Source organism: Haliaeetus albicilla, chromosome 19 (genome assembly GCF_947461875.1).
Source record: "Haliaeetus albicilla chromosome 19, bHalAlb1.1, whole genome shotgun sequence".
Taxonomy (NCBI): Eukaryota; Metazoa; Chordata; class Aves; order Accipitriformes; family Accipitridae; genus Haliaeetus; species Haliaeetus albicilla.
The window spans coordinates 15131728-15145895 of NC_091501.1; the positions used below are offsets into that span (position 1 = coordinate 15131728).

A 14168-nucleotide genomic window follows, 5' to 3' on the forward strand; every position below is an offset into this window, starting at 1 on the left:
GATTTATATGCATAAAATATTCCCACCATGACATCACAATTGATATTTAAACAACAATTTTAACATAAAAGTTTAGAGACTTCATGCTGCCTTACCATAAAGAGCTTTTGCACTTGTTCTTGAATTCTGCTCCCTCTCTGCCTGAGCAAACGTTGGGGAGCCATAGCCACTGGAAGAAAACATTTCTGGTTAACTTCTGCATAGATGTATTTGCCACACAGAGACAGGCATTCAAAAAATCCCTCCCCTTATGTAGGCCTACACATACATACGACATTACCAACAGAGGTAATGATCCTGGGTATTTGTTCAGCACCATGAATACAATAAAGCATGTTTCACTTCGGCTGGAAGCCCTTCTGAGCTCTTTTTTGCCGCATTAATACAATGTCATGCACAATGGGGGTGTGGTATACACATAGATACTACGATAATGAAAATAATCAAAATCACTTAATAATAATAATGACTACGCCAATTTTTCCTGCATACGAAAGTGTTAATCGTTTTTAACAATTTTAACTGCTTTTCATAAAAGACTTAAAAGGACTATCAAGGGACTATCATTGCCTACAACAAATGAAAAGGCAATGCAACTTCCTTCTAGTGTAACAACAAGAATGAGTCATATACAAACTCGCTTTAAAGGAACAACAATATGAGAAGCAGATGACAGCACAGATGCCCTGCTGCATACAGGAATACATCTTTGGCATCAGATTAAGTCAGATCTCATTAGTTCTGCAAATGAGCCCAGTGCCATGCTTCTGATACAGGGAGCATCCTCTCGTCTCAGGCAAGGTAACACTTTCAGGTAACAGTTGCTCAGTTCTGTTTGCTGGGAAACAGTATTTTCTCACAGATGGAAAAGGCAGCCTCATCTTTTATACATAAAAATGCATTCACTCAGAGCTAACCTTAAACATCTCAGGCATACAAAGACCTCTCCAAGCAATATAATAAGTATGTTATGTCTACAGCAATTTATTTTTCTGTTCCAGATGATTCCATTCACTAATACAGCTTTACCCTCACACTAATACAAAAATCAGTCAGATGATATCTGACATGAGGTTTGGTTACATGATTTGGAAACTGCACATTCTTTTACAGAAAATGCCTTTGTATTATTCCAATGGGATCTAATAATTAAGCTCTATCTGAAATAAAAGCATAAAGAAGAAAATACAACACTATTTTTTTCCATCAAAGGAAAATCAAAAGGCATAACCTTACTTCATTTGAGGAAAATAACTTCCATATCCACCGGGAGGGGTGTTTGATATATGTCCATTCATTCTTATCGTCACTTACTGAAGGAAACGATCTGGGAAAAGGAACAACAGCATATGAATTAAAGTCTCTTAAAAGATGAAGGTTTAATACAGATGTAATGCAAACCTAATGAGAAAATTATGGTTGAAATGGGAAAGAAATTGCATCAACAAGCTCAATCGTTATTATCTGCATCACGGTGATGCCTTAAAGACCCGTTATGGAACTTCTCCCAATTGCAATTTGATAGTTATTGCTTCAAATAATTTATAATTTAGTGAATAAAGCTATTATTATTGATACAATGGTCTTTAGGAACAGCTTTAGAAATAAAAGGCTGACTAAACTAAGAACAACATCTACCGCAGAAGTGAACAAGATGTTCCAAATGGCAACTTTAATAGTCAAGCATGCTTGATTTTAATCCTCTGTTCATTTCTTTCAAATGAAACTTTTGAAATGACCTTTTGATACATATTCTATGAAACTTATCAGCTGAATTGTTAGAAAGATGCATTATCAAAACAAAACACAATTGTCAGCACAAAAAGAAACTTGGTTAGCTATTTTGGGACTAAAATGCCTTTTTTTTTTTTTTTTTTTTTTTTTTTTTTAAACCAGCAGCATTTAACATCCTGAAAGTTTGGCATGCCAAACGAAACCTCTCATATAACAACAATACTGAAAAAGCTATGATGAAACAGTTAAAAGAATGCCTTCTGCCTTTAATAATGGGCCCATTGAAGTTAGAATTGACTCTGGAAAGTGACTTTCATAAGCCTGTAAACAATTAACAAATCTCTATTCAAATTTACCATGGGCAAATATTCTTTCATTTATACATATATGAATAACACATATTTGAATATTTCTCTACATCTCAGTCATTAAACAGAAAGAAGATTTCTTTTAACTCTGCAAAATAGTCAAAAGTACATCAGATAAAATACGTACCTAACAAAAGCTCCATTTCCAAAGTAAGCACAACCTGCTTTGTTGTACTAGAGTCACCTTACAACCAGCTTATCTTCTGAATCACTAAGTCAACTTACTGCCTCACTTTAACTGTTCTCTTCCTGTTTTACAAAGCAGCAGCAGCTGACTGACCTACAGCACATACTGTATTTTGCATCCACATATGTTCTGCTACTTTCCTCTTTCATGCAAAAATACAATCAAAATCAAATTCCGTTCTCAGCTCTAAAGTCTCCTGGCAGTTCAAGAGATGTTTGAGCTGCTTTTGGTCTTTTGTACTGAGAACAGTCATTTTTATACCTTTCTGAGGAACACCTGACATCTCCTACCTGAGATGCAGTTAGCGAGGCTAACTAGAACCGAGCTGCATTGATTACGTGCCAAATGTAATCATGTGGAAGTGTGGTATTGCCTTTAGTGAGCACATACTTGGTAATTTTGCTTAGTATCTCTTTTTTAAAACTTTTTTCTTTTAAATCTTTGATTGCTCCTTGCAAAACGTGTTTACTGACATACCCACATTTTCCTTCCATTCCTCCTGCACACCCCCAAGAATATACCATGTATCCAACCTGGTAGCCTGTTTGGCTGCTCTAAGCCACTTTTTATAGAGTTCAGTACTTAGCAGCTGTCTCCAATAAGTTACTGTCTGTGCCGACTGCTGCTCAATTCATTAGCAATTACAACCCTTGGGAAGCATCCTGAAATTGTCCCATGACTTAAAAGTATAAAAATACTCATTTTCTCAGCAGAATTTGCCAGGTCACTGTGCACTCCTTGTTCTGTTTCAGTCACTGCATGGACCAGAGCTACTCAAGAGTGCACAGCTCATGCTGCCATTAAGATCTTCAACACTTCCTATCAGCTATTGATTCTTATCATCTGCAATCATTGCTCAATTTTGCTACCCTGCTTAACAGTTTATCTTGTGATTAGCTTCCCAAGAGTGACCAGATCAAAAAACCTCATACAAATTATGTCCATCACTTTTCAGTATCCCCCCACTTTCTTTACTTTCCATACACACTTTTATAAAGTTAACATTTATTTAATAATTCTATTTGCCATACCCTTTTATCATTTGTGATTTTTTCATAGCCCTATTTATAACAAATTCTGCAACTATCTGCTTTAAAGTGAGATCTAGAAAAAAACTTGGGTTTAGACTCCCTCACAATTATTTCACTCCTCTGACATCGTAATCTGACAAATACTTGATTTGTTATTTGTACTCCACTTTTATGAAAGTTGTGAAACATGTTTTAAGTAGAAGGAATGTACTATATTACAGCTTAAAGCTTCAGCCTTTGAAGTTAGCATACACACTGAGTTTTAAAGCAGCAGATTTTCACATTAGGGGAAGAAAACACGTCTCATGACTAAATACTTGCCCACTGTAAGGCACAACACCACTTAGAGTAAATATAAAAAGCTTTAAAATTGTATTTTGAATCAAGTGAAAATGAAAAACTGAAGTCAGAAATTTTGTCTGTTTTTCAAAAAAACCACCCCAACAACCCAGCTTGTTCTGCCAAGCAAGCACAAAAGTTTTAGTGAGTTTTAGCTGATATGCAAACAAAACACCACTTGCTATTTGATAGTTGAGTAAAGCCAAAAATATTTCCTGTTCCTTATGCAATTTTCCACTGTTAAAAACAAAATCAAATGCTTTTGAAATGCCAAGACAACTACTTTGACATGACAATTTCAAGAGGCTATGCAATGCGTCTATCCCTTGGTTCAAGAAATCTCCTGAATATGAATACAAACAAACATCTTACAGTTATTGTTTATAATTAGGCCAAATATTTATAACAGCATCAAAAAGCTACTCCTAATTCCCCCAAAATTATCAGGCAATTTCATCTCTTTCAACCTAAATATTTTAAAAAAACCCACAACCCCAAACAATTTAGGAAAACACTTTAAAAATTTTTAAGTGCATGATGGAGAGAACGGAAAAAACATAAAAGGAAACAGAATGTGCAGAGCTTTGTTTATTATTCACTTATACAGCTTTCTCTGCTGTATTTCTCATCTCAAATGCTCTTTCATCTCTTACAACCCGTCCTGTAGCAAAAGTCAAGCCGTGCACACTGCAAAGCCATTCTCGTCCAGGAGTCTATTAATAAACTCTACTTCCTCTTTAATCTTCCCTTTCACCTCAGCCCAGCAGCTCACAGCAACATACGCTGGTGTCCTAGACTTTAAGATAAACACCCTTCAAAATTAACTGTATGATCCCTCTTTAACAGGCCCTCAAGTATCAACAGTTTACTTGTGAATATGTCCAAGAACGGTCATGTCTTTCTTAGGATCTTGAGAAGACATCATGCTTACTCTGAACAAGAAATATGTAAAAACAGGAAAATGAAATAAGAATTTAAGAAGAACAGAATAATAAGACAATAGCTAAACCAATAAGAAATAATAAGATAAATATTTAATATATTTGAGATAAATATCTTAAACAATATATTATTAAAACCAGTAAGAAAATAGTTATAAACAGGGAGGGAATTCCTAAAAACAAATAATTACTAAATTCTCTTCCCACAGTGTCAGAGACTGAACAAAAAGAAATCCACCTACAACTTCACTGCTGTCATCAGCTTTATTTTTGAAGGGACTCTAGCATATTGATAGTAAGCAGCAATAGAAATGACAAGGGTCCAACCTTTATAACAGACAAACCATTTCTGAGTCAGATATACTTTGGTTCTTTAGTAGTCAACAGTTACAGGTGGTCTAATCCCAAACATGGGGAGTATTACAGCAGCATACAACATGATTACATGTCATAAATATTCATTTAAAAAAAATGCCCAAATGCTAAAATACTCTTCTCCTTCCCCACCTTGTAGCACAGCAGCCTAATGAAAGCAATACAATCTGTGCGCAACTACAAGCTGACACATTGACAACTCACACGCCCTGCCATTTAATTTCCTAGTAGGGGTTTGATGGTAACAAAATCCCTCAATTTATTTTTAAAAATCCCTTTTCCAGAAGGCAAGAGCTATCTCATCAAAGAAAACGAGATATTCCAGAGACTGGTGCTCTTTTCCACTCATCCTGAATCAATCAGTCCCACCCAGCAGCAGATCACAATATCAGATGGGGAGGAGGGAAAAAAAAAAAAAAAAAAAAAGAGAGAGAGAAACAGCTTAATGGCATGGATATGTTAGAAATTATGAGGGGGAAGGGTTAAAGAGAGGAGGATGTAGGGGAAGGAAAAGGAAAGCCAAGAATGGCTGAAACAATAATTATCTACGGATTATGAAAATGTTAGTAACAAGTCATTGTTATCACATGTCCCAAACCCCCAAGAATTCTTCCCCAGCTAGATAGCAGGCACAGGCTGTAACTCTAGCCTAAACAAAAATGGGTGGACTATTACAAGGCAAAATTTATCTGTAGCGGATCTGACATTGTAGCAATGTCAGATAAGGACACTATTTCTCCACCCTTTCCCTTTTAAATATATTACGGAACAACAAAAAACAACAACAAAAAAACCAGAGGTATCCATGCTACATTGTAACTCACTAAGCATTCAGTAAAAATGCTTCTTATTGCTATTCCATAGCATTCAATACTGCTGTTCTACAGAACGTAGAAAAACTATTTAACTTGCTGCGTGACTTACTATTTTTCATTTGTTTCTTCTCGAACCTCACCCTGTTCACCCACACACGCTTTCCTTCCTCATGCTAAATTTTTGAACAGCTATTACTTTTAACCCTCTTGTTTCTCCATGCTGAGGTAGTTTCTTTAGTTATTCCTTAAGTTCCTGTATTTTGGTGTCTTCTCCTTTTGTGTCTACCTTGTTCTGACCCAACACTCTCCTATTTGTATCTTCACTCCAGCCACAGATTTTACAAATGGAAAATTCCTGATAGAAATGGGTCCCACGGGTTCAGGTGAAATGCTGCTGCCCTCTGCTTCGGGACTTGCTTCAGACAAGAACCAAGAGCAAACACGAGTTCCGCTGGCTGTTCAACATCTTACCTCGAGATAAACACCAAGATGCACATGCATGCATGAGTAAGTATTACTTTGGAAATGATCACTGGGGATTTTCCATCCTCGGTACACTGATATCAGAATTTCTGTAAGACAAAACTGCTGCCGGTTGGGCTGGCAGCAGCTTTGTACTGTAATGTTTTGCATTTTCTATTAAGGGGATGGGAGCATCCAAAGGCTGGTCAAAAGCATGACAGAAAAAAAAAAAAAAATCACACAGAAAATTGAAAGCTAGACCCTACAATTGATGCAGTTTCAAGACAAAACACTTGGACTTCATTCACCACCACTCTGGCTGTTGTCCCCTCTGCCTTTTTCAAGCCACTCTTCATTAATGATGAGGGGGGGGTGAAGCTTTCTGAGAAAGGAATAGGTACTCCAGTACGTTAATACAAACATGTTAATACAATAGCCACAATAAAATCATTTTGAAAATGCTGTTACTTTCAGGTCTTCTCTGGATTCAGAGCAGCTGTCCAGCATGGTCATTAGTGTTAATTACACTGCATCTTAGTTTATACAAATCTGCACTGAGTTGCATCCTGTATTTAGATTTTAGTGCATCCCCAAACAACCCTTCTGCTGGATGGGACATTAGCTAACTGGCATTCCTGCCTAAAAAACGGGGGGGGGGGGGGGGGGGGGGGGGGCGAGGAAAGGTCTGGATGTGCCCCTCTCTCTGCTCCGAATGCCACTCCTTACTGAAAGCTTTACTTAAACCCAGAATATTATTTACCTGTTTGTCTAAGGGGGCAAAGGGGTAGGAGCATTGCAAGAAACTAATGACTGTGACAGACGAATACAGCTCTGGCCAGACAGGGGACAACACCACAGGACAGGGGACAGAGCACCGTCCAGGAGGAGGAGGGGTCCGCAACTGTGTTCACTTCCACCGAGCAGTGCGGCAGATGAGCTCAATCAACGCTGCTTTTTCCAGTTTCAAAAAGTGCTTTGATTTTCATTGACACTGTCTGAAATCTAATATTTTTTTCTCAGTCCTTCAGTAGGAGTACACTAAATTCATCAGCGGTATTCTTTTCAGCAGGAGGGATAGGATAAATTTATTAAGAAATTTTGGTGACATAATTACCAATCAAAGTAGGAGACTCGATATGTTAATGCAAGACCAGTCTTCGGAGCAAGAATTGTTAGCTAAAAGAGAAGCTTTCTGTTGGGAAAACTAATAAGATAAAAAAATGCCCATTCAATCTTCTTTTTCCTACTGTGATATTTTCCAGTGATTCACTGTTAAGAAAATATTCTAACAATACTATTAAGATAGGTATCTTTTGAGAAAGGGGAGAAATATGAAGACCAACAGGAAGAACTGAATGAATCAACTTCAGCTAGATCCTGTTCATAGATTTAGCTCTTATTACTGCCACACTAATAAAGACCCTGCTTGAAAACAGGTTCTTATTCTGGCATGGCAACCTATTTCCATTAATTTCACTAAGGTCTGGGCCATGATTTATAATGAACTGTATTGAAAGAAAATAAAACAGCTTTATAGATACAAAAGCTTCAAAGACTTAAAATCCCTATTGCAACAAAGGAACGTTAATAAATATGCCAAGCTCTAAAGCCACCACTCACTGCTATTTTTAATTAGAGAATTAACCACCTCATCTAAAGCAGGATGAGTATTAATTACCAAGATCAGAATAATTATGCAGACCTTGCAGAAAGTATCACCACAGCTGGAAGACCAGCATCTTGTGTAAAAGAAAAAAAGAAAGAAAAAAAAATCAACCCCCAAAACACCCCCTCCAACACATACAGAACAGTCTAAAGAGGAAGGTGTCTATGGCACATGAAGAAATTCCTAGAATGAGGTAGAAAAAGAGGATTATAATGTACCATAAAAATCAGTGTCTCTGGTAAGCCTACCTCAAGTATTTGAAGAGGATCAAAGAAGAAACTCTTCCAATGGAAGAGGTCATGGATTTAGAGAGCCACTGGCATACTGCAGCAGAGCTTACTTTGGCACCTCATCCACAGCACCCAGGAACCCCTGTGCACCCATGTGCACTCACACAAAGGACACTGGGGAAAACATTTCCCATGGGACAAGCACCATCACTAACTTTTCCCTTCCAGTGTTCAAGGAACAGCTATAAGACAGTTACAAGACAGAAAGCAAAGAACTAAAATTCTGTTGAAGTTTAGTATTTACTGAAATTCAGAGCAGTAGTTCTCAATTTGTACTTGACTTTGAAGGTTACTGTTTTTATTTCAGACCTGAGGACGGGCCCAGGTGCCTGGAAAGCGTCTACTTTATTTTTTTTTCCCCCCAAGTACGGTAGTGAGCTAGCAAAGGATACTATTTTTACTCACAAATCCTAATCCCAACATGGCTACAACAGTGCACTCTATCTCCACCTGAAGAGAGATGTACAATAATTTGTTTTGTTTGGGGGTTTTTGTTTGCTTTTTTTTTTAAACAAAGAAAAACACAACAAAAAAACCCAGCAAATGACTTGGAACCACTGGCTGGGAAATACAGATGACCCAACACAGATACCACAGTTTTATTTCTCTTTACGCTCTCTGATTTTTTTAATTACTTCCTCCTATTCCTTGTTACATCATACTTCAAACAAGATCATTAGATTTCAAAAGAGGGCACTCCAGACACTGATTTGAAAGTCAGCTTGCAGTGTACAACCAACAAGCCATCAATCTGACTTTAGAAATGAGAACTCATAAATGATATTATAATACCAGTGTGCATGTTTAGATGCGCCAGCAGGAAACTCAGCAAGAAACAGTGTGCGAAGGGCACTTCTTTCCAGATGCCATATAAGCATGCTTCCCACCACCCTGAAGACACCACACGTGAAGAAGATCATGAAATTTGGACATAGTTTTCCCATTCACATTGAAAATAGACTGTGAGTGTAGCTGATGAAATATTTCTGAACAGTTTCTTGCACTGAAGTGCTTGTGAAAATGTTAATAAATGATAACGCTTACTGTAGTGCTATAGTAAGTATATAAAAAATGAACAAGACAATGTCTTTAGGTGTTGTCTGTTGTTTTAGATAAAGTTTTCCTTTCGGTCTGGCCAAAAAACGAGGGAACTTCCAACATAGTTAAAATACTGCTTGCTGCTGCAAGTTGGCCAAATGAAACTGGCTTAACCACCTCCCCACATCTACTTGCAAGCTTAATAGCTGTGTCATGACACACTGACATTATTAAAGTTGGTGTGGTAGAGTCCATAACAAAAGCTGAACTGAAACTATATAATGACATACTCCAACCAGACCATTAAAATTAACATGGAGGAGGAGGAGGAAAAAGGACAGGAACACTCACCAATGCCTCTTTAATTGAGTTTAAAAGAACTGTGGCAAGATCTAATTCTTGTTTTCACAAATTAACTTTCTTCTGTTTTGGTGAAGTTGCTGTATTAGCTTTTATCCTGTAGGCTTTGTAGCCAGACACCGACACTGCAGTTATCGTGGTCTCAGACATGGCAATAGATGACTCCCATTGCAAGGCTTTCTTATTGCTCCCTACTTAAACTTTCACTCTAGCCATATTAAAAAAAGCCAAACACAAAAACCCTACACAGCTAATTTATTCTTAGCATGGCAGCACACAGAATAAATCAGGACAAAGGCCCATTTCCATTAAAATCCATCATCTAGTTACTCAGAACCACCAATTTCTAGGTTAGTAGTAGGTTACAATCTTGAATTAAACAAGACAAAAAAAGTTGAGTAGGAGCAACATCTACTGGTTTCCTGATTATCTTAAAAAACACACAAGCTCCATACTATCGTGGACCACCCTTTGTCGGTATCCTATGATGATATGGACCCAGCATCATTTATGAAATCTTGATCTCTTCCACCAATAAAGTGCTCCAAAGGCCAATTCACACAAGTCTGAAAAGCCTCAAACATTACTATGGGAAGGGGTCGTACTCTTTATCTTACTGTAAGATTTACATTGTCTATAAAGTGTGTGTGTGTGGGGAAGCAGTTTCCATGCAGTTCAATGAAAACAGAGAAGGCTATGTTTAATGAAGGTGAAAAAATATGTAAGATTTAAAAGTTATTGATCAGACCACAGCAAATTAGCAATGCTGAGCTGAAAGGTAAGCTCACAGTGGAGCTCAACAGCAAAACTAAAACTTTTCTTTTTAAAACTTTATAAATGAACACATGCTATTCTAATAATGCTTGTTACCTCTTCAAACATCCCTATTAAGAAAGGCCTAAATCAAACAACGTGCAAAGGCAGCAGCAAAGGAAGCTTCATGAGGCTGATACGCAAAAGCTCATGACTTCAGGCAACATTATTTGAAACAAACACCACCATCACATGTTTTTGGGATTAAACAAGATTTCAATGCTAGAAAAGTTAGTAGAGTGTTCATATTCTCAGAAGTAATTAAAAATATCCCCCTAATATTTTTCAATGTACTTTCAAAGTCATGTATACATGAAAGTATTAAATTAACACATGATGCCTGGAAAGTACGTGAATTAATTCCAAATCTAGTCAGCATGTCCCCTAAAAGGGACCAGGTTTTCACTTGGCATGCACACATAAAACACCTAAGAAATAGAATTTGTCCTCAAAACTATGTAGTTACAAAGATGTAGTGTATAGCAGCAACATTGCCAATACCTGCAAGTCCACCCTCCGTGCCCTACCTCAGCATGGAGGTTTGACTCTGAAGCTGGTTTATAGACACTAACAACAGAAAACTGTATGTTACCTGCAGGAATCCTACTTCTTTCAAACCCAGGGGCCTAAGAAAATTACTTTGTCTTTAATCTATGGGGGGAAAACGCTGCCCTGAAAGCTGGTATCTAAGCTGCCATCCAGTCAACTCAACCGTTCACTACCTCTTGCATTTTTCATTAACAGTGGGAGAGATCGGGAGAAGGAGCCCAAATACAGTGTCCACGTAGTAAGGTAATAACAAAACCAAAACCGTAGGGACTCTGAAAATAAGGCAGAGGAGAGAAAAGGCAGAAGAAAGCAAAATTAATTTTTAAAGAGAATTGGAAAATAAGTTGCACTATAAGCTATTTTAAGACATAGCACCAGCAGTCACTGACTTCTACAAACCCTGTTTGCTTTTTTCATCTATGAAAAAGAATCCATATCACCATCACTTGGGGTGTTAAGTGAACTAACCGAGATACTCAATTTAATACTGTCAAAAATACAATGATTTTGTTGCCACTGGAAAAAAAATATGTTTTTCAAGGGAACATTACTTTTTCTTTTTTTCCCTTCTACTTGAAATACCTCCTTGACACCAATCAAGTAATCTAAAAATCATTTCCCACCCCACAGCAGAGTGGAGTAATGCAGAGATATGAGAAGAGCCATGTGACTTGTTCACTTGTACAGAATTGTGAAGTCAAATGACCAGTCCCTCTATATCATACAGAATTTCCCTGATGTTTTTCCTTCTGAACCATGAATTTGAAACAATAAACTTCAAGGACAGCTTCCTCTCACCTAGGGTTAAAAACAGGCATATGACTGCACAGTAGGATGCACGACCTTGAACACAACCTACGCAGTTCTCAGCACTTTCAGACACACAATAACTCACCTGCATCCAAACACCAGCTGGAGATGCTTGTTTGGGTCACCAAAAATCTTGAGTATCAATTTTTGCTTGCATTAATGAGCACATAACCCAAAGAGACTATATTGCAATTCAGTGAGTAAACAAAAGGCACTATCTTAATCATCTAAGCATAGCTGATCAGTCCACTTTGGGGCTACCATTATTCAGCACAAAGCGATTCAAGTGTAAAAGAACTTACTAAACTGAGGTCACAGCTGAATGAAGTCAGACCCCGCCACGGTATTTACAGTGCGCTTCTGTAACTCAGCATTTGTTCACGGAACATTTGTTTCATGGAAGAAAATAGACTGAACAATAACAGATTCCACAATTTGTGAGAAGAAAATTAATTTAAACTTCTGGCGTTTCATGTCTCTGGTTTTCTAGTTTCAATTATATATGTTTCTCTGTACAGATATAATTTTCTCCTTCATTTATCTGGGCCAAGCCCTTCCTCTACATCCATTACAATAATGAAAACATATATTCAACTAATGTCAAATTTTTGACGTTTGTTTTTTTTAAAAAATTAGCTGATCAAATGCAGAAATGTGAAATTTTTTCCAAATCAATTAACAAATTCACATTTCCAAAAGCAGTCACTGATGTGAATGCCCAGGATTGGCAAATTACGGGCTTGACTTTTAGAACTAAAAGTATATATTTTTTAAATTTCAATGCCCTTATAATCACATACTACGAGGTTTCCAGCAAACATCCAGTGACTGAAGATGTCAAAATTAGAATCCTTTATAAAAGAAAAATTATAATCGGTGCAAAATGTTTCTGGCTCCAGTTTCCACAATTACCTCTAATTGTGGAGTTTGAATTTTCACATATCACAAGAAAATTTTGTCCAGGAATTTGTCATTGCTGGTTACCAAGCCAAATTTAATAAGCTATCACTAGAAAGGGATTCTGAAATACTACAGCCAGGTATTTTGTGGCAATTTGCGCATCCATTGAATTGAAAACATTTTGCTGAGGCATTTCCAATGTCAATTTATTTGTAAAACTGATATCAGATAGGTTCCCAATGGAAACCTCTGTCTGGGACAGGAGCCCAACATACCCTGCTCCCAGGAAACCTCAGAGGAACTCTGTTTTTTTAGTAAGTTCCCACAGGTTTTGAAGTAAGCTAACTTTCAAAACTCTTCCAGAATATGGATTTACTGTTCTCCACTCAGTTCTTTTATTAGAAATAAGCATGTGTGAAATAAGCGTGGGTGGGAAGGTGGAGGGAAGAAATAGAAGGAGCCAAAAAAGCCACGTGTGGTAATACTTTTTGATCTTTTCCTGCCTGGAGGAGTGACAGATGAGGTTGGGGAAATCCGAGTGCACCACTCATTTCCATGCACTTCAAGAATTGTTCTAGAGCTGATTCTAGTGATCTTAACATGACGTAAAAAATACCCATCTAAAATCTTTGGAAAAAGATATGGTTACCCTCCTACAGAGCTAAGAAAGAATTAAATAATCTCTTTACCTTTCAAGATGAGTCTCTACTTTATGTGGACCTTGCACAAATGATAGTCACTGGAGATACTATAGGTTGGAGTTTTCTTTGTTGTCTCCCCCCCCACACCCCCCCGAAATGCTTATTTGGATGACTCTGTATCTCTCTGGTACTTCTAATACATGATACTGAACAGAACTGTCAGAATTCACAGGCTGCTCAACTTTCAATAGCAACAATACTGCCACAAAGTGAGTTACACCTTCAATTGGAATAAGAAGGATTACCCGTGGAGACAGTCCTTGAAGCAATGAATGTTGTCTTCAGAACTATTTTCTATAAGGCCCTTATCCTCCTGGTTATATCCATGTGGTTAAAAAGCATGTAGAGCCCTGCAAAAGATGCTAGAGTGAAGGCATCCACAGAAAGCTTTTGAAGGACAAAAGCTTATATAAAGAGAGCTTTCTCCCACATTGTAGGCAACTAAGAAATCCTGTTTCTTATAAAACTTCACCAGCTCCTCACCAATGATTAAATTTTGTTTATAGAGCTCCGAGTTGCCCATACTGTTACATATTTTCTATTTGATGAAATGGAGAAGGATATTTTTTTCCTTCTCTGGAAGGCACACTAGATAAACTTTAAACTTGTACCCAGTTTCAAAGGAAAATATTTGTCCTACACAAAGCCTCCATTCAGAGTCCCTGTTTTTACTACAGTAAGAAAAATAGCTGTGCCCTGGATAATTTGTTCATGTATGCCAATAAAAGCACATTGGATTAGAGCCAGCACTTCTAGCAAGCACCCAAAGACTTCTGAAATGCTATAGAA

General features: G+C 37.4%; 1 protein-coding gene across 6 annotated transcripts in view; it reads right to left on the bottom strand.

Moving 5' to 3' along the window:
• Positions 1-14168, bottom strand: part of EPS8 (EGFR pathway substrate 8, signaling adaptor) — a 140917-nt gene that overhangs the window by 55451 nt on the left and 71298 nt on the right. For all 6 annotated transcript variants that reach the window (XM_069807808.1, XM_069807807.1, XM_069807810.1 and 3 more), the window contains exons 3-4: positions 1237-1327; positions 96-169 (exon numbers count right to left, since the gene is read on the bottom strand). In XM_069807808.1, coding sequence (XP_069663909.1) covers positions 96-169; positions 1237-1298 — 136 coding nt within the window. In that variant the 5' untranslated portion in view covers positions 1299-1327. The remainder of the gene's footprint in view (positions 1-95; positions 170-1236; positions 1328-14168) is intronic.